Source organism: Aplidium turbinatum, chromosome 1 (assembly GCF_918807975.1).
Source record: "Aplidium turbinatum chromosome 1, kaAplTurb1.1, whole genome shotgun sequence".
Taxonomy (NCBI): domain Eukaryota; kingdom Metazoa; phylum Chordata; class Ascidiacea; order Aplousobranchia; family Polyclinidae; genus Aplidium; species Aplidium turbinatum.
Window position 1 is genome coordinate 10,608,902 of NC_137472.1, and position 25,577 is coordinate 10,634,478.

Here is a 25,577-nt window from a genome sequence, read left to right on the forward strand (position 1 = left end):
TAATACTCCAGCGCCATGTGACCAATAATAGTTCAAAAAAGTAACCACTAGAAAGAAATATTAAGTTTTGCGGTTCGAAAAATTTTAAGATTGTCCAAGATTTGTTAAACAACCATGCTTTTGGCATATCGGGTTTGATCTATTCCTCTTAATTTTCTACTTTGAACGGCATGTGTCATCCTCAGTTGAACAGCAATCTTTATATTCATAACATTGCGATGAAAGGGGCCCGAAAATAAATTGGTACCCGGCCCGAGAAATCCTGTCAATGGCCCTGACGATGAAACCAAAACTACGAAAACTGTTTGCGTCAGCCTTACAACACTTCTAACGTGTTTTAGTACAGTAGAAAATAATATTTGAACTTTAAATGTCATAAAGAAAAAGTGACATCCACACAATATCAGGCAATTAAACGCGAAAAGTAATTTTCAGGAAGGGTTGGAAGAAAATTTAAAATTTTCCTTACCAAAAGTCTTAGAATATTCTGTTGTATCCTAAAATCAGGGTTTAAGTTGTATTTGGAAAAAATGAGCCGATTAACCTCTCCCCTTCCTAATATCATTCCAACAATTCAATAACTCATTAAAAAAATTATAACATCCATATTTTCGTAGTTACTTATTGTTAAAGGGATACTAAAGAAAAAACCTGACTTGGCGATTTTCCACGTTCTTTCTGTTTAACATGCTACCATAAAACGATTTTCAATAAAATTTTGCCCCATTGCAGTCTGACCACCATTGCGCACGTGCTTTTGTCAGAGCTTTCAAAGCACGATTGGGCTTGAGCAGCGAAGCGTGCGACTGTACAGTCTGCGTCACTAGAGACTAGCAATCAGCTGATCTCGCAATAATTGTTAGTGCGGGCAATTTGACTGTAGGCTATGTATGTATGTGCATCAAAACATCAGATTTCAACATCAAAACATCAGACAGTTTGCTCAAAACATCAGATGTGGTAACGTGGCTTTTGTTATTGCTGTCTTTTGTGACGTATTCTCGAGCACTGTTTGCACTTTTGGTTATTTTGAAAAAAATGAAAATAAATGAAACATTGGACTTTGGGCCTTGCCAGCGCCATTGAAAACATTTTTTTTTTCGGTAATTTTTCTTGAAATGTATTCTTGAATGTTCAGTTTACGCATTTTAATGCTTAATTCCCGTTTGAAATTTTCATTTAGTAAGCCTTTAAGAGTTGATGACAATTATTGTTTTGTCACAATGACTACACAGTAGGCCTACACACGTTTCACTAACAATGGATAATAATCTAATAAAAGTAATTTGCGTTCTTCTGGTGACTATTTACTAGGTTACTATTTACTAGGTTACATAGTCACCAGAAGAACGCAAATTACTTTTATTATCAAATGCCTGGTGAACAGTCTCTCTCTGTTTTTACTACCATTGGATAATAATCTATTCCATTCGGGATTTCTATTGTCATTGAGTGAAGTTGGTTGGTACAGTAGTTGCTTGACTCCACGATTTTTCGCACAAGGCGAGGCTGTTGCTTGAGCATGAAATGTCGTAGGTGAGCAGGATTTCATGGTGCATAACTGCACAATCCTCTAAATTTCCACCACTTGGTTCCCCACGATTCCACACAGCGTCAGCATCATTTACAAGATCGCCATCAAGCCATCTCCACGTTCCCTCTACGTCGATATCATTCATTCCAATGTACATATAGATGAAGGGGTGAAAAGCCTCATTGATGAGTCTAAAAACACGGTGAACAAGGTATGAAAGCAGTGAGGCAGACCTACAAAACAATCACTCAGCCACTGCTTTTAGGCATGTTTTAGGACTAGGGCCAGGGGCGCCGGAACGATTTTTGACTAGGGGCAAGATTATGAAAAAAGGGCACTTTTGTTGCTGAAGGGGCATTTTTTTTAAAGTTATCATAAGATATAGCGATAATGCTAATCCACCAGCTCATCATCGAGCAATGATACAATAGCCTAAGTGTCCGGTATAGAAAGAACAATGGCAAGGAATGGCAACATGCCATGATGTAGGCTAACCTACTGTGATACAGAATTTTGTGTCGTGAATATTATTTTGAGGCAGAAATGAAAGATTATAATTAGGCTAGAAGCAAATAGCTGAAATTTTTATATCGTATTGCAAAATGTGCAGTAGCTTACATGACCTTAAATTGAAACCATTGCTCCTTGCCCCCCATCCACAGAAAAATTGAGTGCAGGGGGCATCTGCATAATGAGAACCTTATCTTCTCATTTCCCGATGCTTAGATTCAAGTATGGAACTCACCTTTACCTTTCATGCATGGTTGAATAACTGGCAAGTAGCGTCGAGTTCACAATCAAACAAAGTTAGTTTCTATAGCGAAATCAAGAGGAAGACGTGTTTACTGCGAAACGAAATATTTTGTAATATGAATTCGTGGTTCAGAACGTGAATTTTTTTTTGATACAATCGTGATATTAAGATTAACAACTTTTTGCTTTGATGATTTAGTTGCAAACGCACTTTTCTATTTTTAATGGGTAAACTGATTTGCTTGTAAGTAGGCTACTATAAATCTTGCAAGCATTAGTTGTAGTCTCACTTCCTATTGTCAATACTTCGTATGCCGTAAACTGCCAAATCAGCTCCCATTTCCAGGCAGATCTGTCTGCTTGCGTCATAGTCTTGAATTCCACTTGATAATTTGTATTGGTATCCATTTGGCAGTCCAACCCATCCGTCATCCAATCTTGTAAATTCGTTCTGGTTTGCTATGAAAACATCACAGAATGTTTAATTTTAAGTTAAAAGTTGTCAATTAAAACAATCTGCTTACTTTAATATTGACTACTATTAAAACTTTGTGCTGATTAACACTTAACCATTCACTTGTCACCCATGGTAGTAAATCTAGCTTGTAGTTCTTTTGACATGTAGGCTAATAATCCAAAGCTTTTTGAATCTTGCTTCGTTTAAAATATTAAAGGCATCGCACAACAAATTGGTCTTGAAAGTATTTTTGTGACTAAATCCAACGAAACAAGTAAGTTAGCACTTTCATTAAATGCCATTGTTTCAAACTGTAGCCTTTATATAATGTTTTCAGTAATGACAAAACCAGTGACGTTCGGTGGCTTAAACCGTTGGGAAAGCAACTTGGAAATATGCTGCAGCAAGGTAGTAGGCACGAAGGGCGTAACCGTCGGGCGAAGCCCGAAGGCGTGTTGCCGAAGGCAACACTTCCAGCGGGGGGTCTGGGGGGCCTCCCCCAGAAATTTTTGAAAAACACTTCCAATTTGGTGCGCTCCGAGAGCATTTCCAAAACAAATCAAAAATAAAAATCTGTCAAATTGTGCTTCGCCTATGTGGTGATCATACATCCATTTAATGTTTAGAAGTCATGAACAATCTTAATTTTAACGTTGCAGGACTAAAATCCTGTGTTAGACATGGAACAATAGTTGTCTAAATGTTTAATTCGTCATGAATGTTCATTCTCAGATATTCAGTTAGGCCTACACTACAAAAATTAACACTTCGGCCTAAACATTACAACCGCAAGCAATTTGTACAAAAAGCTGGATAAGTTTGCCTCCTGCTTATAGAAGCTTAACGAACTAAATATTGCATCCGCACCTGAACGTTCATTGGCGAAGTAACGTTATATCAACGCTGTAAAAAGGGCAAAGGCATGACTAGGAAAGCTAGTAGGCCAAAGTACATGGCGAGGAGACATCAAAAAACAGCAATTATGATGCTGTGCGTGTACCGTGACGAGAGATCATTCTGACGAGTTAGTCTAGTCGCTCTAGCAAATGTATGCATTGACGTCACTGGGAAAGCAAGACTAACCTTAAGCAAGTCTAACCTATCTGATTGGCTAAGCAGCTGGTGACGTTTTGCAATACGAGTAAGGATTGGTTAAAACGAAGGCGTTTTTTGACATTTTTTGAACTTGGGTAAGCAATTTTGATAGTTGCTTACCTGGAGCCTCAGTGGTTGTTTCTGACAGAAACGTTTACGTTAATTGGCATTTATAGGCAAGACATGCGGTTTGGTGAGGTCTTAGACTACTCACAAGCGTTACGAGTAATTCTAGCCACGAAAACAGTAATTTTCAAGTTAAAATAGACGTGATAAAAATAATAAGAAGTTAAACCTAGAATTCAGTCATTATATTTTGCATAGTTTTTGCTAAGGTAAGCACTGCTTTCCTTGCTTTCCCTCACCGATCGTCACTGGACAAAACTGAGATTGAATCATGATTTCTGCTGATCTATAAGAGAAACCAACGGAGTTCACAATCAGTTACTAGTCAGTTATAAATTTGGAATGCAGTCTGAAAAGTTTGTTATTTATTGCACATGCAAGGGGAATTTGTTAGGAAATGCTTTTGTATAGCTTAGGCTACTAGAGCCAAAAACTGGTGAGAAAGCAATGTTTTGGCTACAAAAGATTTTTGTAGCCCGCTTCATTGGGTCCATCAAGTACTTGATGAAAATGAATTTGCCTCAGTTTATTTATTCTGGATAAATAGATCAGAGTTTTGTTGAGGGCAGTGAGAAAACAAATTGATGTACAAAGGTGCAATAAGATGGAATTGAAAACGTTTTTTATCTTCCATCCTGAGACAACAAGTTTGATCTATAGTAAAATTATTACTATTTAAAAATGCTTTTAACCTTCTTAGTTATTAAGTTAGTAGGACCAGTAAAAGTCATTAAAGTCATACTTTTTTGGTGGTGCAAAAAGTTGTCAAACCTATAACAATGAAAAAACGCGTTGCTACGGGGTCAATTTAAGAAGTTATAAAGTCATGAAAAGTCATATTTTCTGTTTTAGATCATAAAGTATGACTTTTCATTTTTATTTTAAAATACAAATATTGAATCCTAGTAACTGCGTAAATGCAGTTCAAACAGCTCCTGTAGACATTGAAATTTGATAATTTGTGAAGGGGAGGCAATGAGAGTTCTCACGCTGAGTTTCACGAAGCATATTGGAAACAACATTTTCATTATTTTTTGTAGCCTAGTAATAGCGCTTGCTGTTTGATGTTAATTTGCATTGTGACATCATCTTGACACATTATTTTGCAACACACAATCCAGTCTTTGAATATTATCCCTTTCACTCATCTTGTATCATATATGATACATTTTTCAAAGTCTTGTTCTGCAGCCCCTAATTATTTTTTATTTGTCAACGAACTTGGTATCATGCCTGAATGAGTGTGGGAATGAAATTCAATCAAGTGTGACGAGTGATTTCCTGCTTGGCAAGAATTACTGGTGGTCAAAGTACAAGGTTGTTGACTTTAGGCTGTGTGCATGTTAACTTTGCTTTTTATTTCTATTTGTACAGTTTTAATTAGCTTGAAATGTTTCGATTTGTAGTGTAGGGACATTAGAGACTTCGTATCATGTTATTTAGCAGGTAATAGACTAGATTCTCATAAATTATTGGTACTTTTTGACATGTGTATCAAATATGATACAGTCACAGAATGACTCAATGGTTGTGGAAAATAAATGGAAGATACTTGTTGTACATCAAAGTTTTGCATAAAATGCATGTTTGATCTAAAATAGAAACTGTTTTCATCACTTCCATTCATTGTATATCTAATGTGTGTATGTAACATATTTGTTAGGATCATTTTCTGCTATTTGCTTCTTGTTGTGGGTAAGCCAAAGGCTATTCAGCCAATGTTTGGTAAAATTTTGTGGGAGAGCTGCCTGCAGGGGGGGTTGAAAAATGCATAAAACATGTTATAATGCCTTGCAGTTTGCTAGTAAATATAATGTAAGCTTTCTAAGCTATAAATGTAAGCTAAAATGTTATCATTTCTTACAGTCCGCCGAGTGGTGAGAGCGCTGGAACGGCAATCGAAAGGGCGCCGGTTCGAAACCGCTCATGAGCATGCAGCTGTGTCTTTGGCAGGACACTTAAAGGCATGCCTGAAGGTGGACATGAAGGTTGGCTTTCTTGCCTTCCACTTAATCTAAATCTTCAACCACCAGGTGTAAGCCTGGATACGACAAAAAAAAATTCTTACATATCCTGTGTTTTGTTGTAAGACACAATTTTGTCATTTTGCACCCATGTGGTCATATTGTATCATATATGATACAAGCTATTTCTGCCGAAGTAAAAATTTTTGGAATTCAAAATGTGGTTAATGATGTTCTGTGTACTCAATTTACCCAGAATTACACAAAAAATAATAAAAAAAGGGAAAAAATCATTCATGATTGAAAGGGATACACTTGCAGTAGGTCACTAAGTCAGCAAGTGCTGAGATATTAAGAGCCAAGGGTACTTTTCGAGCTTAGAGCTTTGACTCTTACTACTTAGGAACTGGTTTGGTATAGGTACATGCATTAGACATTTGAATTTTTGTAGTGATTTTCAAGTGAAACAGAAGTGTTTTGTTAGTTGTTCGAGTGCTTATTGTTCAAAATACATGTAAAAACTTACATACGAGTTATTAACTACGGAGATTAGCATAAATTTTATGCTTTAAATATAAAGTCGTAATATATTTCAAAAAATAAAGTCATACTTTTCAATTTTTTAGGTCATAAAAAATGGCCCTAGTCATTACCGATTCCTGATGCTGTGTGTTGATAAGCGTTTATTATCAGCTGTGGTTCTACCTCAGACAAATTGTTACCTCGTAGTCTCGGCAGCTACCATCCAACTAACTCAGACTAAAAAGACGTGTCTGGTATGTAGCAGTTCCAAAAGGTTTACGCAAAATGAAGAATGCAGTAATAAATACCAAAATGGAAATCAAGATAAAGATAAATACGTTGAAATTGGACAGTGTGCCTAAAACAAAATTATCAAAGGAAACACATTGTGAAAAAAATGTCCAATAATCATGAAAGTGGAGAAAATAAATTCTTTTTGAATGGCTTAGTATATCTACCTTTTTTGAGGGTTTTAGCTACTGGACTGTGTTGCTATAAGATAAACAGTAAACATGCAATATTAGCATATCCAAAACGTAGTTGAGTTGGAAAAGTGATAGATGATTTGTGCAGTCTGTGGTTTCATCATAGCCGTACGAGACCAAACCATTTTGGGCGGGCAGAACGTAAATTTGCCCAAATGTGCACGCTTTTATAGAAATTGCCCAAATATAATGTACGCGGTGCATGATAATAGTGAAAAACTAACATAACAAGATCACCAGCAGTGGCGTAGCCAGAAATTTTGAAAAGGGGGGGAGTTTGATGGCGTGTTTTGCTTATGGCGTCACCCATCGGCGGGGGGCCTGGGGGGCCTCCCCCAGAAAATTTTGAAAAATTTCTTTGAATTTGGTGCATTCTGAGAATATTTTCAACAAAAATGTGGGTATGAATATTCCTGTAAAATGGTGCTGTCCGGTGGCATGGCAAAAAGATAAGATCATGTTTTCTTCGGCATTTTTCGGAAATAAAGCTACAAGTCTCTATGTTTTCTTGTTGCTAATTCCTGGCTGAGATATTTGAATGTTTGGTAATGGCAAAACTCGCTCTTTGCATGTTTCATTTAAAATTAGGCAAACTTTGTTTTAGAGGCATAGACTGAAAGCATCATTCTCAATATCGTGACGTCACACACGTGCCAAAGGGGGGGTGCAACCCCCAACCCCCCCTTGGCTACGCCACTGAACACCAGCTAGCTAGAATTTCTTACCAAAGGAATCAAGATAGAACAACTGAATTCATCTTTGAAGATACCTTGTTTGTGCATTGCTCGATGACTCTGCACTTTGGCATGGTAGGCTACTGGTAGGAGTAACAAATATTGTTTTACACACCACAAATAAAATACAACCCCACTTAAATATTCAGTTGTGATGTCATAAAAGACTCAGCTAAATAAACATTGCAGGAAACCGGCTCAGGGTGACCATGCGGATTCAGAAAAAGTACATAACAATAGAGAAATTATAATTAAATGTAATAAAACACAGACATACTACTTCTGTTCAAATAAACTTTGTTCAATCAATTAAAGTAGTTTTGATGATACGAATTTTAGTACAAAAAATAAAAAGGTCTGGCAGTACTGCTTCTAAAAATATAGTTAGGCTAGGTAGTTTGATGACAAAAATAACTAATGTATTCTAAGGTTGCATACAGACGGTGACGTACGATTCAAAGAACCCAATTAGTCTAACAGTTTGTATTTACATTGATTCAATGTCTGAATATTGAATAATATTCAATCGTCGGATTTGCAGAAGGCGTCGTTGGATTTTCAAAAAATAGCCGAAAAAGGCTCTCGCCGAATAGGGAACTCGCCGAATAGTAGCAGACCCTTTTACAAAAGTAACCAAACAAAGCTAAGCAAAACCTTAACATTACTTTTAACAAGTAGGCTATAACATTTTTTTTGTTAAATGTTGTGGTGTTGCTTAGCTATGTCTGTTTATGGTTGAAAAAGTACTGTAACCTCTCCACCCGAATTGTTTTATAAAAGTATTCACCAGATTTATATAAATTCATATTTTGTAGTTGCCCATATCAAGTTGATGCATTTATGGATATTATGAAAAAAATTAAAGACTTTGTAAATTTTGATGCGAGGCAACTGCATCATGCCAATTTGGGCAGTTTTATAAATAGACTATGATCAGATAATTTCATATTTTTTTGTTGCCCAAATCTAAACGATACAGTTATGTAAATGGGGAAAATTAATGAATTTGTTCATTTTGGGGAAACTGCCTCACGCTAATTTGGGCAGTTGCATAAACAGACTAATCAGTTTCATCAAATAATTTCATGTTTTCAGCTGCCCAAATCAACATGATGCATTTGTGAAAATTAATAAAATTAGCTATATACCAAATTTTGCGTTTTGATTTAGGCAGGTTTCGCGAAAGTGTTAGAGACATATTTTGGTGCCTGCCCAAATTGGCATGATGCAGTTGGTTAAATGCATTTTGTACTACAGTTTGATCGCCATGCAATACAATACATCAATACGGGTGTGCCAAGTGAACATTTTGCGGCACATTTCTTGTGCAAATAAGAGGCTGTACTTAGTTTGATAGGTAAAAGATATTAATTTATAGTTTTTCTTAATTCATGCAATTTTTGCCCTAATAATTGCAAGATTTTGCCCGAATTCGCGACGATTTGAAACAACAGGGGGGGCGGCTGCCCCCCTGCCCCCCTGGCTCGTACGGCTATGGGTTTCATCAACATACACAAGATGGCACTTCAACAAGGCCCTATTTAAACTTGATGTGAGAGGCGAGGTGATTAGGAAGGCTATCATCTGTTTTAGTCTTCGAAAGTCAAAATTGGAGTCATACAGGTTTGTAGTCTGGCAAGGAAAAGATTTTAGGAACAGGAACTTTAAAAGTTCTCCCTCGTAAACCAACTAATTTAGGAGATGCCCATCGTCCATTTCGGTTCCATTGTTGTAAGTCAGAGGCGTGCAACATACGGCCTGCGGGCCAGAGGACGGCCCGCGGTACCCATTTACGTGGCCCGCACATTCTTCATCAAGTAGCCCATTATTTTTAAATACTTTTCACTGTTAGATCGGAGGATGTTGTTATTTGTAAGGTCATGATTAGCATTATTTACTTTTAGCATTATTACATCATTAGCATTATTGTTGCGTCATTAGTAAGCGTTAAAGAAAACCGCCTTGTTCTTCTGGCAATGATTCTGTAACATAAATCTTACTTTATGGGTGCAGTGTGGTGAATATATTAATATTTATTCTACAAAAAGCTTTGTAGGCTATAGTAAAAATATCTACAAGTTAGAAAAGGAAGGTTGATTACACCATGTAACAAAAATTAGTTGTGTCAAGTTTTTAGTATTTTTTGAAAGATATTGCTGATTAAAACATGTTTCTAGCAATTTTTTTTCACAAGTGTTGTTTAAAAAATATTTATTTAAGGTTTTTGAACTTTCAGTACGCTGTTTCACAAACTCTTGTTCTAAATTCCTTATAAGGTCGATGAAGTGTGACGTCATAGAGGCTATCATTTTAGATTCATAATTATAGCTTGTATCATAACAATGATATTTGTTTGGTCATAGTCGCGGAATAGAGCAAGTACAGAAATTTCAATTTGTTTTTGTTTATTATCAATGTAATCAGAAAATATAGAACTTAAAATGTTTCAATCATTCATTGTTTCTTACTGTGTTCTGTAGAAAGCTCTAGCCTAAATTGCAGATAAGTTGGGGATTGGATCATCACGTGAATGCAAACTTTCTACTTATTGTATGAAACTTTTTGCTATGTCTGTGGTCTATCTATATCAGTAACCACTAACCATATCAGACTAACAAGCGAAATGTGCAGTGAAACAAAGCTAGAAGCAAAGCTTTTATACTTATGAAATGTATTTTGGTATGGAAATTAGTGACCAAATTGACCAAGTTAAAAGCTGTGCACCTTATGTGATCTGTAGAACACATCGGTCCAATTTAGATGGCTGACTAAGGGAAAACGACATTTGATACTACAGTATTTGCTATTTCAAGAGTTTGGAGAGAACCCCGAAACCATACAGAAGACCGTTGTTTCTTCTATGGTTGACAGTTCACGGTTTAGCAAAAACAAAAAAAACCGACATCACATTGCATATTCTTGCGTATTATGTTCTATTGCACCTGTTTCGCATAGCACTCAGTAGCTGAGTTGCCACTTCTCAAACCCTCGAGCAAAAAAGCTGCATAAGACACGGTAGTGTCTGAAAATATAGAAAAAGTCTCTCATGACGAATTCAACATACCTAATACAGACATAAATTCAGAATTTTGGTAATAGGTTAAACAAAGCAATAATTATCAACTTTTGGAAAGAATGTGATGAAAGAATATGAAAAAAGGTGTGTTTCATGTCCATGAAAATGCATTTCCTGCACTCCCATCTTGATTGTGTTGATCCCTGTATAGGTGATTGGTGGAAGCGGAAAAGATGGTGAAAGGTTTCATCTTATATGGAAAGAAAATATCAAGGGCGGTGGATTTGCAACATGAAGGGGGGGGACACGTATGGTCCGTAATACGAGAAGATTTCTCAGTTTCTAGACACAAGTCACACAAATGTGATCACTTTTGAAGTGTTTTCATCTTTGCATGATGCATATATGGCTTATATTTGCATAATATTTCTTTGTGTTTGCATGCTTACATGTTTAATAGAAGATTATGCTGGTTAATACAGAAAATCTTTGAGTAAAACTAAAAATCTGAAAAAGTGACATTTTATCAAAAGTAAGGACACTTCAGATTTTTTTTTGCTACTTTGGTCATTAGTTTGCAGTAACAGAACACAATACATAAAAAATTTTCTGCAACTAAAAATTTTGCGAAATTTTGTTACATGGTGTTATGAAAGGCGGAAGTTCAACAATGAGTGGTGTATAAATTACTTCTTTGTTCAACACAATCAAGATGTTGTTTGCCTGATTTGTCAAAACACTATAGCAGTAATGAAAGAGTACAATATCAAGCGACACTACTGTGCAAAACACTCTGCTAATTATGATAGCATTGTGGGTCAATTACGAGTTGACAAAATGCAGCAATTGAAAAAGTCTTTGAGCAAACAGCAAGAGGTATTTCACGGTTACAAGAAAGACATTGAGCTTGTTACAAAACTGAGCTTCAAGATATCTGAAACTCAATGTGTAACTTGATTGTGTGTACTTTTCCATTAAATAAACTGTTCATATAAATTCATGTGTTATTCGATAGACTGGCCCTCAGCATCATTATAATTGTACGTTGTGGCCCATTGCGATAAACAGTTGCACGCCCCTGTTCTAAGTAATAACATATAGGCCTACCAGTTTGTCTTCCAGGGAAAAGCATATTCGGAGTACAAAAGATGAGCTACGAGCGATGTTGAGAGATTAACTTAGACAGTTTTTGACAAGAATTGCACTCTACATTGAGCAACACAAAACCTTTTCATAACGAGAAATTTAAAGAAAATTTCACCAAATGCATTTCAAAATACATGTGTTTGCATGAAAAATATAAAATAATAAAGCATTAATGACTGAAAATTATACTAAACAAAGAATTAGATAACATTAAGGAAAGCTCGAAAAATTCTAGATTGATAGATCCATTGGTTAGCCTACTCAACAGCATCAAGTTTAAATTGCTTGGCTCAGAAAGCCATACGGCATTATAGAGTTGAGAGTTGAATGGTTCAATTATACATAACTAATTAAAAAAACATTGCTTATTACACCTTATAATTTCATTCAATTAATTATCAACCATTATTGATAAGCCCAATGCCAATAAAGCGTCAAATAATATCAGTAGATAAAAATTGTTACTTACGAGCTGTTGTTGAAGTGGCAACTGCTACATTGGGGTCTGAGATCAACGGCTTTGTCGTTTCTTCTTTTAGTGTTGTAAGTGATGATCCGGAAGTAGTGATTTCTGTGGAATGGGTTGCATGACAATTATGTGTTTCTACGTCAGTAAAATTGCTAGCTCGTAGTCTCTGGAGCTACCATCCAACTAAGTCAGATTGAAAAGACGTGTCTGGTAGCCTACAGCAGTTCCAAAATGCTTACGCAAAATGAAGAACATAATAATAAATACCAATATGGAAATCAAGATAAAGATAAACACGTTAAAGTTGGACAGTGTGCCTAAAACAAAATTAACCTACCAAAAGAAACACATTGTGAAAAAAATGTCCAATAAATATAAAAAGTAGAAAAAATAAATTCTTGTTGAATAACTTAGTTTACCAAGCTATTTCCTTGGGCTTTAGCTACTGGACTGTGTTACAATAAGATTTAAAAAAATTTCCCTTAGATCTATTACGCTTTGTATGTTCTTTCAATTATTTAACAACCATTATTGATAAGCCCAATGGCAATAAAGCGTCTAATAATACCATTAGTTACAGATTGATACTTACGAGCTGTTGTTATAGTGGCAGTTGATACATTGGAGTCTGATGTCAACGGCTTTGTCGTTTCTTCTTGTAGTGTTGTGAGTGATGATCCGGTAGTAGTGATTTCTGTGGAATGTGTTGCATGGCAATACTGCTAAGGTGCATTCTGTGTGTTTGAACCCTTGATTTCCACTAATCTATTTGCAGCAACCTGCAAACTACCAAACTACAGAACTACTATGGGAAAAGCACATCGAGACAATCAAGAAAAAATAAATAAAAGTTTTACTGAAACATAAATATGCGTTTTTAAAGTTTGCAAAAGTTATCAGACATTATAAATACATCACTTCAAGTTTATTCAAACCTTAATGATGTCTGCAATTTAAAAAACATTCCTCTGTTAAGATTACGACCTGGCAAACAATTAACCTACAAGTGTAAAAAATATCTTTCGAAATTATTTCAAATTAAAAGAAGTGGTCTTAAAACCACATGACACTGACAGGTAGAATTATAAATGGCGTATAAGGTAACCAGCAGCTTATAATTTATGTACAGGTTAACCACCACTTGCCGCAATTGGATGTCACATAGGCCATATGGTATTCTGTCCAACTAAATCATTTCAAATAACTTAGGCCTACGTCTGCATGCAGTTGATACTTACTTGCAGTCGGAGGTGCATCGGTTGTAAGTGTATCGGAAAGTCTATTTGTCACTTGCTCTACTTGCTCGAACACATGATTGAGTCTGGTTGTGAAATTCTTCATGAATTCTAAAATAGTTTTCAAATTGATATTTGTGTGTGATCTAGTTGTTATAGCCAGGAGCGTTGTTAGCTGGTACAAAACTAAAGATCTCCTTTCGAACAATGTTTCAATAATTAATCAAAATCTACTTGATTGACTTTTAGTGTCTTTGGTATTAAACACGTGCTGGTGACACCATTAGCTCACCATTTGCTTCATAAATGTAGAAAGTCAGTTTCAGTAAAGTTATAAGAAAATTGTGATTTTTGATGTTCAACCAAAGATATTCATCGTAAAAGTTACTGTGGTCCATAAAACTTCATGCAAGAAAAGATTTGTGATTAGGTATAAACTGATATTTGAGCTACATTTAATTTAATATGTCTAATACAATATAATAGTAAATTTAATTCTGTAAAATTTTAAATTTGTGATAAAATTAACACTTCAAAACAATAAAATCAGAAACTTACCGTCAACCACTTCTGTAACAATTTGTTGTATTTGTTCTTTCTTGCATTCTTCGAGAGACTTAACACCGCCATGCTCACTACTTGACTTAACTATTGTCACCGTCTCACCCTCACATTTCGGTGGTCCAGACTCATTATCAGGATTGTAGGTTCTGCAAACAGTCACCTGCTCTCCATAGCTGTCGTCAACTGACAGACTAAGCATAAGAGTCAAAGCTAAAGCAACATACTTTATAAACATGTTCGCTTTGAGCAGTTCAAATGTATCGCAAAATTACGCTGTCAACTATAACCTGGCTTAATAGAAGACAACTAATTGTTAAAATGAGCTACTCGGTCAATTCTTTGCAAAATATATTAGTTATCTAACCAACGTTTCAAAGACTGAATTTCATTCATGTCACATCCGTTAAAATGCTTAGCGCAGTTTTTCTTTGTCTTATGATAACACTCACGATTAGGTTAATTAACCATTTACTGGAGGCGACGACTTCCTGTAGGCTAGTCATTTCAATACAATTTGTTAAAATATTGTGTCTTTCCGTCAAACTAAGATTAATACCAGCTTGGATTTTAAACTTATAATCAGTTTCTTTGTGTTTTATTATGTTCCCAAAGTGGGACCGATGGCATCTAAATGTAGGCTACGTCAAAAACAGAGTAGGCTATTTTTCGCAAAGCATACGCATTCGATTAAAGTGTAATAGGAAAGTTGTTTAGGCTACTGGCGGGACGGTGTAAAGAAGCAAAACTTTAACAACAAAACACATGTTGAGTAAATCTACAAAGACTGTTTACAATGCTAAGTGTGATTTATTTTTTATGGTATTCATCACTGCATATCTTATGCATACGCTTTTTACATTTTGGACATCGCAATCTTGTGTTTGTGATATGAACATGAACAAGGATATGATTTACAAATCTCACGGTTGCGCTCAGAGGCCACTCAGAGGCCTCACAGTTGGTCCTCCTAGGCATAGCTTGGCATTTCCATCTTTGTTATAATGATCGTGCGATCTCCCTCCTAAATTGGAGATGATATTCAGAGGTCTTAGTTATAGTAGGCCTACATGGTTTTAACAGCGGAAAGCAGCCACAACTGATAAATTGACAATGTGGGCAAAATGGTTCCACCACCATTTCTTGGATTGAATTCGTGGTCTATAGGTGGAGAGTAGAGAAAAACAGGCAAAGCAGAGAAAAACGCTTGAAAATAAACTGTTCCATTTACAAGATGCAGCTGCAATGCAGTAATGCAGGCCAGTATGCTATTTCTTATCTTCAATGTTTTGCTTCTGTCATTTCTGAGGCAAGTGAAAAAGTAACGTGAGCCTGTCATCCGTGATAAGATTCGTTGGATCTTCTTGCACTTAATAATGCCAGCGAGTTTGAACAGTAGCCCATGTCTCCAAACCGTATCATATACAGAAGACAAGTCAATAAAAATGACTCCAGTTTTCTGTTTGGTTTCGTAACTTGCTTCAATGTGGGTAGTTACAGCCAATACTTATTCAGTTGTGTTTCGGTATTGTTGAAAGCCAGCTTGTTCTGGGGGTGTATATTCTTTGACTATGAGGAATATTCGATTTAAAATGATTCGCTCAAAGATCTTTTAAGTGCAACATAACAGTGATATTGGATTGTAACTGGATGCCTCGTTTGCTAGCTTATTCTGATATAGCCTACTGAGAGCGATTAACAATTGACAACAAATATTACATTATTTTGGAGTTAGCCTACATTGAGGGGGAGCAAATAAAAGCAAGGATAACTTATCATGTTTTTCAGTGTGACTTTGAACAATGCACAGTTATATTTGGGTGGCTGCTAATGCTGAATTAAAATTATGAACGGTGCAAGTTTTTATTTTCTTCCTAGAAATTATACCCGTGAACTAGACCAAGACATTTGCTCTTCATTGAAGTTGTCGCTTCTTGGCAGCAGATCCGTTACAGGCCTAAAGTAGCTGACAACCAAAAAGCTAATATTTCAACGCTTTGTTCTGTTAATTGGAAATTAGGTTTCCGTAATATGTTTGTTTGTTTGTAATATCTTTATCCTGCATTGCGGGAAAGTGGACTTGAGCGCTATGCATCGGTGTACGCCTTCCGACGTACACGACCCACGCTGCAGCCGACTGCAATGTCTGTTTCCGGTTGTCTACTCTACTTATGACTTAAATTTGGTACAACTCATTACTCGAAATCGATCACTGGGTAGAGGCAATTATCGTAAAGTTTCTTGCCCAGAGAAACAACAGCAAGTGCGGGTGACTGGAGTCGAACATGCATGCTCTCGACTGCGAGATAAAGGTCTATTGAAAAGACTTCGCACGATCATACATTTTGAAACGCAGTTGTAGTCCTTGATCTCCAGCAAACTTTAAAAAAATATAGGTCATATCACCGTCAGATATAGATTAGAGGGCGATTACAGGAATATCATGCTAAAATTATTGCTAACGCGCTTTTCAAAACGCAGCAGGATAGCAAATATCTCATTGTAATACAGTGGTTCCCAAACTTTTTTGAGCACGAACCAAATCTGGGTTTGGTAAACATCTTGCGACCCGAGACACAGACATGTAGCCTGCAGACAATTTCAGTAGCCTATTTAACAAAGCATCGACAACTTAACTGATTTTTATCTAACCTACTGAGCTCAAGTTATACTGTTTAATCTTTCGGTTGTATATTAAATGAAGGATCCTTGAAAAACTTTTTCCACCTCAACAACGTCGAGGATCCAGAAAAGAGGTTAAAGAGACATCATCGTCTATTTTACCGTCTACTTATACCGGTAACCGGTTGTAGGGTGCTGGTATGCTATAGCTCTACTTGCTAAGAGGATAAGTAAAAGCGCTGGGTTTATTGCTGAGTCAAACCGGCTTCTATTTTGTGCCGTTTCCTAGTGCTTAAAAAATAGGCTCGGTTTTTGCATGTTCTGGGTACTACGCCTTCAGATTTCTGTTTAACTTGCTCTTCTTTAAGGAATCGTTTGACAATACTTCATAGCACAACATACAATGGGGCTTTACAGCACCAGGATTGCAGATAAAAATGAACTTCAAATTGAAAAGAATAATTCATTAAACCTCAATTGAGAACATAGCCTACAGTAGGCTGTAATGCACGTTTGCTGTGATTTATTGAAGGAAGTAACTTGAATGTCGACAAAACTGCTTATTGAAACAATAGATTGATTTTAATAGGAGGAGCCAAATAAATAGCCTACGTATGATATAATAATCCAGTCGATGTTGGGATAAAAACAACTTGATAAAAGAAGAAACAAAGTTTATTATTGATTTAGTTTGCAACATCAGTCCAATTTTGGGAGATTTGAATCCTCCCTGCATGACCCATTTTTCGACATTTTGCGACCCACGTTTTGGTCGCATCCCATAGTTTGAGAAGCACTGCTATAATCCCTATGTAAGAAAGCCGTGGCTTTTGTGTACCGGATGTTGACAACGTTCTCATTTTAGCAGTGACGATCGGTGAGGGAAAGCAAGGAAAGCAGTGCTTACCTGAGCGAAAACTATGCAAAGTAGGCTATAATGACTGAATTCTAGGTTTAACTTCTTATTATTTTTATCATGTCTATTTTAACTTGAAAATTACTGTATTCGTGACTAGAATTACTCGTAACGCTTGTAGCAGTCTAAATCCTCACCAAACCGCATGTCTTGCCTACAAATGCCAATTAACGCAAACGCTTCTGTCAGAAACAATCACTGAGGCTCCAAGGTAAGCAACTATCAAAGTTGCTTATCCAGATTCAAAAATGTCAAAAAACGCCTTCGTTTTAACCAATCATCACTCGTTTTGCAAAACGTCACCAGCTGCTTAGCCAATCAGATGTGTTATGGTGAGACCAGGTGAGTCTTGCTTTCCCAGTGACGTCAATGCATTCATTCGCTAGAGCGGCTAGACTAACTCGTCAGAATGGTGTCTCGTCACGGTACAGAGCACAGCATCATAATGCCGAAATAATTGTTGCTGTTTTTTGATGTCTCCTCGCCATGTGCTGTACTTTAGCCTACTAGCTTTCATAGTCATGCCTTTGCCTTTTTTACAGCGTTGATGTAACGTTACTTCGCCAATGAACGTTCAGGTGCGGATGCAATATTTAGTTTGTTAAGCTTCTATACGCAGGAGGCAAACTTATCCAGCTTTTTGTACAAATTGCTTGCGGTTGTAATGTTTAGACCTAAGTGTTAGTTTTTGTAGTGTAATCAATCAATCATTCAATCATTTTATTTTTCGTCATTAACGCGTCCGGGACGAAAAAGATACTAACTACAAAAATCGATATAAAGCTACCAGCACGTTAACGAACGGGAAAAGGTGGCAAAACCTTGAAAGGTTTAAAACGTGCCTGAATGGAAAATTATGTAGTAGGCTATATATCAGTAGTTAACACGGCCACAAAACCCAAAAAACAAATAGCAAAAAATAAAACAAAAACAGAGTGAAGCACACATGTAGTAATGAATGACTGCCTATGAAGACCTAACTGAATATCTATGTAGGCCTAACTGAATATCTCAGAATGAACATTCATGACGAATTAAATATTTAGACAACTATTATTTCATGTCTAACACTGGATTTTGGTCCTGCAACGTTAAAATTAAGATTGTTCATGACTTCTAAACATTAAATGGATGTATGATCACGACATAGGCGAAGCACAATTTGACAGATTTTTATGTTTGATTTGTTTTGAAAATGCTCTCAGAGCGCACCAAATTGGAAGTGTTTTTCAAAAATTTCTGGGGGAGGCCCCCCAGACCCCCCGCTGGAAGTGTTGCCTTCGGCAACACGCCTTCGGGCTTCGCCCGACGGTTACGCCCTTCGTGCCTAGGCCTACTACCTTGCTACAGCATATTTCCAAGTTGCTTTCCCAACGGTTTAAGCCACCGAACGTCACTGCATTTTAGGAACATACAGTAAATGCAACCACGAGAAAGAGGCCTCTAAAAATTTGCAAACAAATGATATGGGAAACGAATTAGCTATAATGCTACAAAATTTAAAAAAAAAATCCGAAAAAAGTTTGCAGGTGTATACTTTAGTTGGAAAAAAATTATTCTGGACAAATAAAAGTCAATTTTTGGTATAAAGCCAGCGTTCTTAAAAGTGCGATGTTTTCAAAAATGATAACCTTTTACGCATACATTAGAAATATTATTCCTTCAGCAACAACATACAAAAAAGAAAAAATTAGAATTCGATTCGTGACTGTACGTGACTTTAATCTCGTTCCCATAATGAGAACGTGGGCGCGTAAGCTATCCGTATTTTAGCTAAATTACTGCAGTAATGAATAACTGAATAAATTCAACTCACAATAGGCCTACTCCCATTAGAAAACGCGTGCAAATCTAACAAGTAGAAACATTGACTCTACAGCAGTATAGCCCAAACAAAATGCTGCAATACGCCTACAAAAAAGCATGTAGAATAATTGGGAGAAAATAAACTTGAAAATTAACCCGTTAAATAGGGGAACAGGTCTTTTAGGCGCTGACAATTAGGCGCGCACACTGTGGCGTCTGGATATTTAGGTGCGGAGCATTGTGGCGCCCGGTCATTTAGGTGCTCCGTGAGTGAAGCTGCTTAAACCGGCAATGCTTTTCATACAAAATGTTATAAAAATATATTGTATTATTGTTTTATTTGCTTAAGCTTCCGAACATTATTGGAAGTAATCCTACGGAAGTATACATATCAGTGACGTTCGGTGGCTTAAACCGTTGGGAAAGCAACTTGGAAATATGCTGTAGCAAGGTAGTAGGCCTAGGCACGAAGGGCGTAACCGTCGGGCGAAGCCCGAAGGCGTGTTGCCGAAGGCAACACTTCCAGCGGGGGGTCTGGGGTGCCTCCCCCAGAAATTTTTGAAAAACACTTCCAATTTGGTGCGCTCTGAGAGCATTTTCAAAACAAATCAAACATAAAAATCTGTCAAATTGTGCTTCGCCTATGTCGTGATCATACATCCATTTAATGTTTAGAAGTCATGAACAATCTTAATTTTAACGTTGCAGGACCAAAATCCAGTGTTAGACATGAAATAATAGTTGTCTAAATATTTAATTCGTCATGAATGTTCATTCTGAGATATTCAGTTAGGCCTACATAGATATTCAGTTAGGCCTACATAGGCAGTCATTCATTACTACATGTATGCTTCTCTCTGTTTTTGTTTTATTTTTTGCTATTTGTTTTTTGGGTTTTGTGGCCGTGCTAACTACTGATATATAGCCTACTACATAATTTTCCATTCAGGCACGTTTTAAACCTTTCAAGGTTTTGCCACCTTTTCCCGTTCGTTAACGTGCTGGTAGCTTTATATCGATTTTTGTAGTTAGTATCTTTTTCGTCCCGGACGCGTTAATGACCAAAAATAAAATGATTGAATGATTGATTGATTACACTACAAAAACTAACACTTAGGTCTAAACATTACAACCGCAAGCAATTTGTACAAAAAGCTGGATAAGTTTGCCTCCTGCGTATAGAAGCTTAACAAACTAAATATTGCATCCGCACCTGAACGTTCATTGGCGAAGTAACGTTACATCAACGCTGTAAAAAGGGCAAAGGCATGACTATGAAAGCTAGTAGGCTAAAGTACAGTACATGGCGAGGAGACATCAAAAAACAGCAACAATTATTTCGGCATTATGATGCTGTGCTCTGTACCGTGACGAGACACCATTCTGACGAGTTAGTCTAGCCGCTCTAGCGAATGAATGCATTGACGTCACTGGGAAAGCAAGACTCACCTGGTCTCACCATAACACATCTGATTGGCTAAGCAGCTGGTGACGTTTTGCAAAACGAGTGATGATTGGTTAAAACGAAGGCGTTTTTTGACATTTTTGAATCTGGATAAGCAACTTTGATAGTTGCTTACCTTGGAGCCTCAGTGATTGTTTCTGACAGAAGCGTTTGCGTTAATTGGCATTTGTAGGCAAGACATGCGGTTTGGTGAGGATTTAGACTGCTACAAGCGTTACGAGTAATTCTAGTCACGAATACAGTAATTTTCAAGTTAAAATAGACATGATAAAAATAATAAGAAGTTAAACCTAGAATTCAGTCATTATAGCCTACTTTGCATAGTTTTCGCTCAGGTAAGCACTGCTTTCCTTGCTTTCCCTCACCGATCGTCACTGACATATGTCCAAGGTTAAAAGGTAGCCTATTTGGCTACGGTAATTAAAAAAAATATTTTGGCGGTGCAGTTATCAGATGAGGACTTCTTAAAGATGGGAACACAGTGGATTTTTTTTCTTTCACTCATTGGAATTGGCAGTCAAAACTGGCTAGGCAACCCCTTACTTTGGAGTTTCTCGATCAAAAAGACTGTAGGCTAAATTACGTAAACTTTTGCTTAAAATTTTCCAAATTTCTCCATAATCATTCTGCTGTACCTCCTAAAGCATTGTGCGCAGAAACGAAATAAAAATTTTCTCAAGTGCAGAATTGTTTTGGCATTCGATTAAAGTACATACCGTATATTTTCATATTATTGTATCATGCTTGGGTAGTAAAGATTATAATGAAGTACACTTTTCTGCCAATTTTTAATTTTTTTAGAAATTAGAAAAAATACCGTTTTGAAAGTTGCTAGCTGTACATTGAATGTTTTAAATTTTATTGCAAAGCTTTGCATCTTCGGGTAGCTGAATATGTATGCTTTCATTTGATGTTAAGATTGTGCATCTACGTCGATCACATGAGATGTTTCTACGGCGTAAATACAACAGATTTGTGTGAACAATGTCTGGTTATTTAGATTAAACGTCTTGACCTCGGTGGTTGCGAAAGAGTTATGTCAAATAATAACTACACTAAACATCAGTACTTTACTAGGAATAGCACCTAAATGACCGGGCGCCACAGTGTGCGCGCCTATTTGACCAGCGCCTAAAAGACGTGGACCCTAAAATAGGGAAGGACGGGCAAAACGGACATGTTAACTTTAAAGTGCTTTATTTGAGCAAACAAAACAGATATGCTGGACCTATTGCGTTTTTTGAATTAACATGTCACTTAACAACAAGTACCCACAATATGAAATTTAATGTGTTTTTATTTTTTGTTTATTTACAAAAAATGATTTTTATTCTGGGTGTACGTTTTTCCCCAGGCATGGAACAAAACAGATATAGTATTGATATAGTAGGCTACTATAGTATTTATGTTGCCGTTTTGCCCCATCGGGGCAGAACGGACATACTATGTGATCGCTTTGCCTGAAAGTTTGTTTTGTTAATTATAATTATTTGTCAAGATCAAGCGATTTTTTATAAACTTGTTAGAGTGAATATGTACTAAACTAAACTGTACTGTACCAAACTGTACCAAACTAAACTAATTCATGAATAAAAACAGCATTCAGGTTTGGTGACCACTAAATTATTCTAAAGAAAGCTTTCGCCGCCATAAATCCAACTTCTTCAGTAGCCTATAATCTTATTCAAATAGAACAAAACTAACTGTTTGTCAAATAGTGTTTGACAAATGCATCTTTGCTGTTTCAGTTCTTCAAAACAAACTAGATATCTGTTTGAAAATAGCTTTCAAGCCAAAAAAACTACCATACTTTTTTTTAGGCTTTGTTGCAAGTGACATCGATATGTGCGTTTAGCCCCAAGCAAGCTACTTAAGAAAGTACATAACTATAACTTAGGGTCTATAACTATAAACAAAACTAAAATATGTAGAAAGCTCATTTTTGGAGGGTAGTGATCCATTGTTCACCAATGTTCAAAACTGAAAGAGAAGTAGAGATTTTCAAAAAAACACCTGAACATCATCACAATTTAGAAGACAAGTTTTTATGACAAAGTAATGAGAAAGTTATTTCGACCTCTTTGTCATCGAGTGTCAGCCAAAACTTTTAATTTTTTTTAATGTAGTATACGCATTTAAACAGTTTCAGAAGACAGAGAGAAAATTGTTATTTTTCTTTGTAGTTTTTTCTAAAAAGCAAATGTGCGTTTTGCCTCGCATGTCCGTTTTGCCTGCCTTCCTCTACCAATTTTAACAACACCACAAAATAGGATATTACCCTATGTTTGCAAACAAATGGGTTTGTTCCACTTTTTGTAAACGTAGATGGAAATCTCCATTAAAAAGGTAATTATTGCGACAAGTTTTGCTATAAAGTGACTTGCGTTCTTCTGTTGATCTTTAGCTACTACTGTAGGTTACCTCCTAATGTTAAGGATGATATATATCAGGGGGTAGGCTAATCTAGTAGCCTATAGTCACCAGAAGAACGCAAGTCACTTTATTTATCAAATGCCTGGTGAACAGTTTTCCTATGTTTTGCTTTGTTGGAGTTAGTTCAAAGTTCAAACATTGAAAAGTTGTAATGTTGTGTGTAAGGTATAGCCTAACGAAAAATATTTAATTTCTTCCTCGAAAAAAACAAAAGGATTATAATGATACAGATAGGCTTACTGTTATTTTCACTTTGTTAAATGTATTTTTATCATTGAAATCATTCTGTCTGCAACCGTTAACGTCTGCAACCGTTGAATCAATGTAAAAAAGCGATTGGTTCGCCAGCTGGGACATTGCATTCCACACGTTACACTAAACTACATTAACACTGAAAATGCGCAAGCTCAACTAAACTAATTTAACTTGATACGGTTATCAATTTTCGACTTAAAGGCCTACTAAATGAAAATTTCAAACGGGAATTAAACATTAAAATGCGTAAACTGAACATTCAAGAATACATTTCAAGAAAAAGTTACAGAGAAAAAAATTGTTTTCCATGGCGCTGGCAAGGCCCAAAGTCCAATGTTTCATTTATTTTCATTTTTTTCAAAATAACCAAAAGTGCAAACACTGCTCGAGAATACGTCACAAAAGACAGCAATAACAAAAGCCACGTTACCACATCTGATGTTTTGAGCAAACTGTCTGATGTTTTGATGTTGAAATCTGATGTTTTGATGTACATACATACATGGCCTACAGTCAAATCGCCCGCAGTAACAATTATTGCAAGATCAGCTGATTGCTAGTCTCTAGTGACGCAACTTGTACAGTCGAACGCTTCGCTGCTGAAGCCCAATCTCGTTTTGAAAGCTCTGACAAAAGCACGCGCGCAATGGTGGTCAGACCGCAATGGGGCAAAATTTTATTGAAAATCGTTTTATGGTAGCATGTTAAACAGAAAGAACGTGGAAAATCGCCAAGTCAGGTTTTTTCTTTAGTATCCCTTTAAACCAGTGGTTCCCAACCTTTTGATTGTCACGGATCCCTTTAGACAAATTATTAATTCTGCGGACTCCTATCTAAATTTTGCCTGAAACTCAATTAACATACTATTGACTATTGTAATAATTATGCTACTCAACTACTGTACTGTGTCATATTGCATTGCCGCTATGACTCCTGCGGCAAATAGCAGGTTAAACAGTTGCTCAAATAAGAAAATGAATGAATATTATTCAAGAAATGTCAGAAGTATTTGAATATTAAGGTGACCCAAAGTGCCATGCCTAAACTTTTTCAACGTAATCAAATTTAATGAGAGGGCTGTTGTTGCCTTTCCTGAACTAAACGACTGAACTGTGGTAGAGTTTTTGACAATGCAACACGCATGTCATCTTCAACGTCCAGACGATTTCGATGTTTAGTTTTTATTGTAACAAGAGTTTAGAATCCTGCCTCGCAAAGGTCAGTGGTTATGAATGGTAACAAAACAATAATCGCTTGCTTTGCCAAGAATGGGTAGGTTTGCAGTTGTGAGCACCAAAATTCTTCCACAGTTTTTGAATGAAATTCAATGCGTAATAACTCTTTTGATCTCAAATCATGAGAATGTAATCGACGTGCGTTGTGGTAGATGTAGGCCTAGTTTAAGGTCAATGTAGGCCCACACACTGTAGGCAGCAGCATAGATTTATTTTGATACATACCGGTACTGTGGCAGTACAGTTTATTCTCGCGGGCTTGAGCTTGACACATTTGCATTTAAAGAGAGAAATGAAAGTAAAAAGATCGCTTTTCGTTTTTTTTCTAAAATTCATCAAGGTAATGACGGACCCCCAAATGCTTTGTCACGGACCCCCAAGGGGTCCGCTAACCCCAGGTTGGGAACCACTGCTTTAAACTATTAGCCACCTAGTGCGTCCAACTCCGTCCAACACCAATCTCCGACCTCTATAACTTAGCAACTATAGCTCCATCTCATATCCGAAGAGAAGTCGCTACAAAAAAGGAAAGAGTAAAACAAATATCCGACCAACGCCACCCTCTCTATGAACACAAACTTATTCCAGCAAGACTCAAGTCACGCAAAAGCTTCATCAAAGTCGGCCCATTGGAACACACAAGCGCGGCAGCTGCACGATTAGAAATGTGGACCTCTGAGCCCAATAGGACACAACATCCTGCCATCCCAAGTCCTTCCGAAAGTCTTCAACAAACTCCACCCTTGAG

The 25,577-nt window shown here is 36.7% G+C and overlaps 1 protein-coding gene and 1 long non-coding RNA gene across 2 annotated transcripts in view; one reads left to right on the forward strand and one right to left on the reverse strand.

Moving 5' to 3' along the window:
* The window catches only part of LOC145764483 (uncharacterized), a 75,012-nt gene that overhangs the window by 12,005 nt on the left and 37,430 nt on the right, over positions 1-25,577 (forward strand). The gene's annotated exons all lie outside the window — the stretch shown is intronic.
* On the reverse strand, positions 1,383-14,335 carry LOC145775425 (uncharacterized). The gene is made up of 6 exons (XM_082586745.1): positions 14,095-14,335; positions 13,540-13,647; positions 12,894-12,995; positions 12,302-12,403; positions 2,578-2,746; positions 1,383-1,725 (listed from the first exon to the last, which is right to left on the reverse strand). Exons 1-6 carry the CDS (start codon positions 14,333-14,335, stop codon positions 1,446-1,448), a joined length of 1,002 nt encoding a protein of 333 aa, XP_082442871.1. The 3' UTR covers positions 1,383-1,445.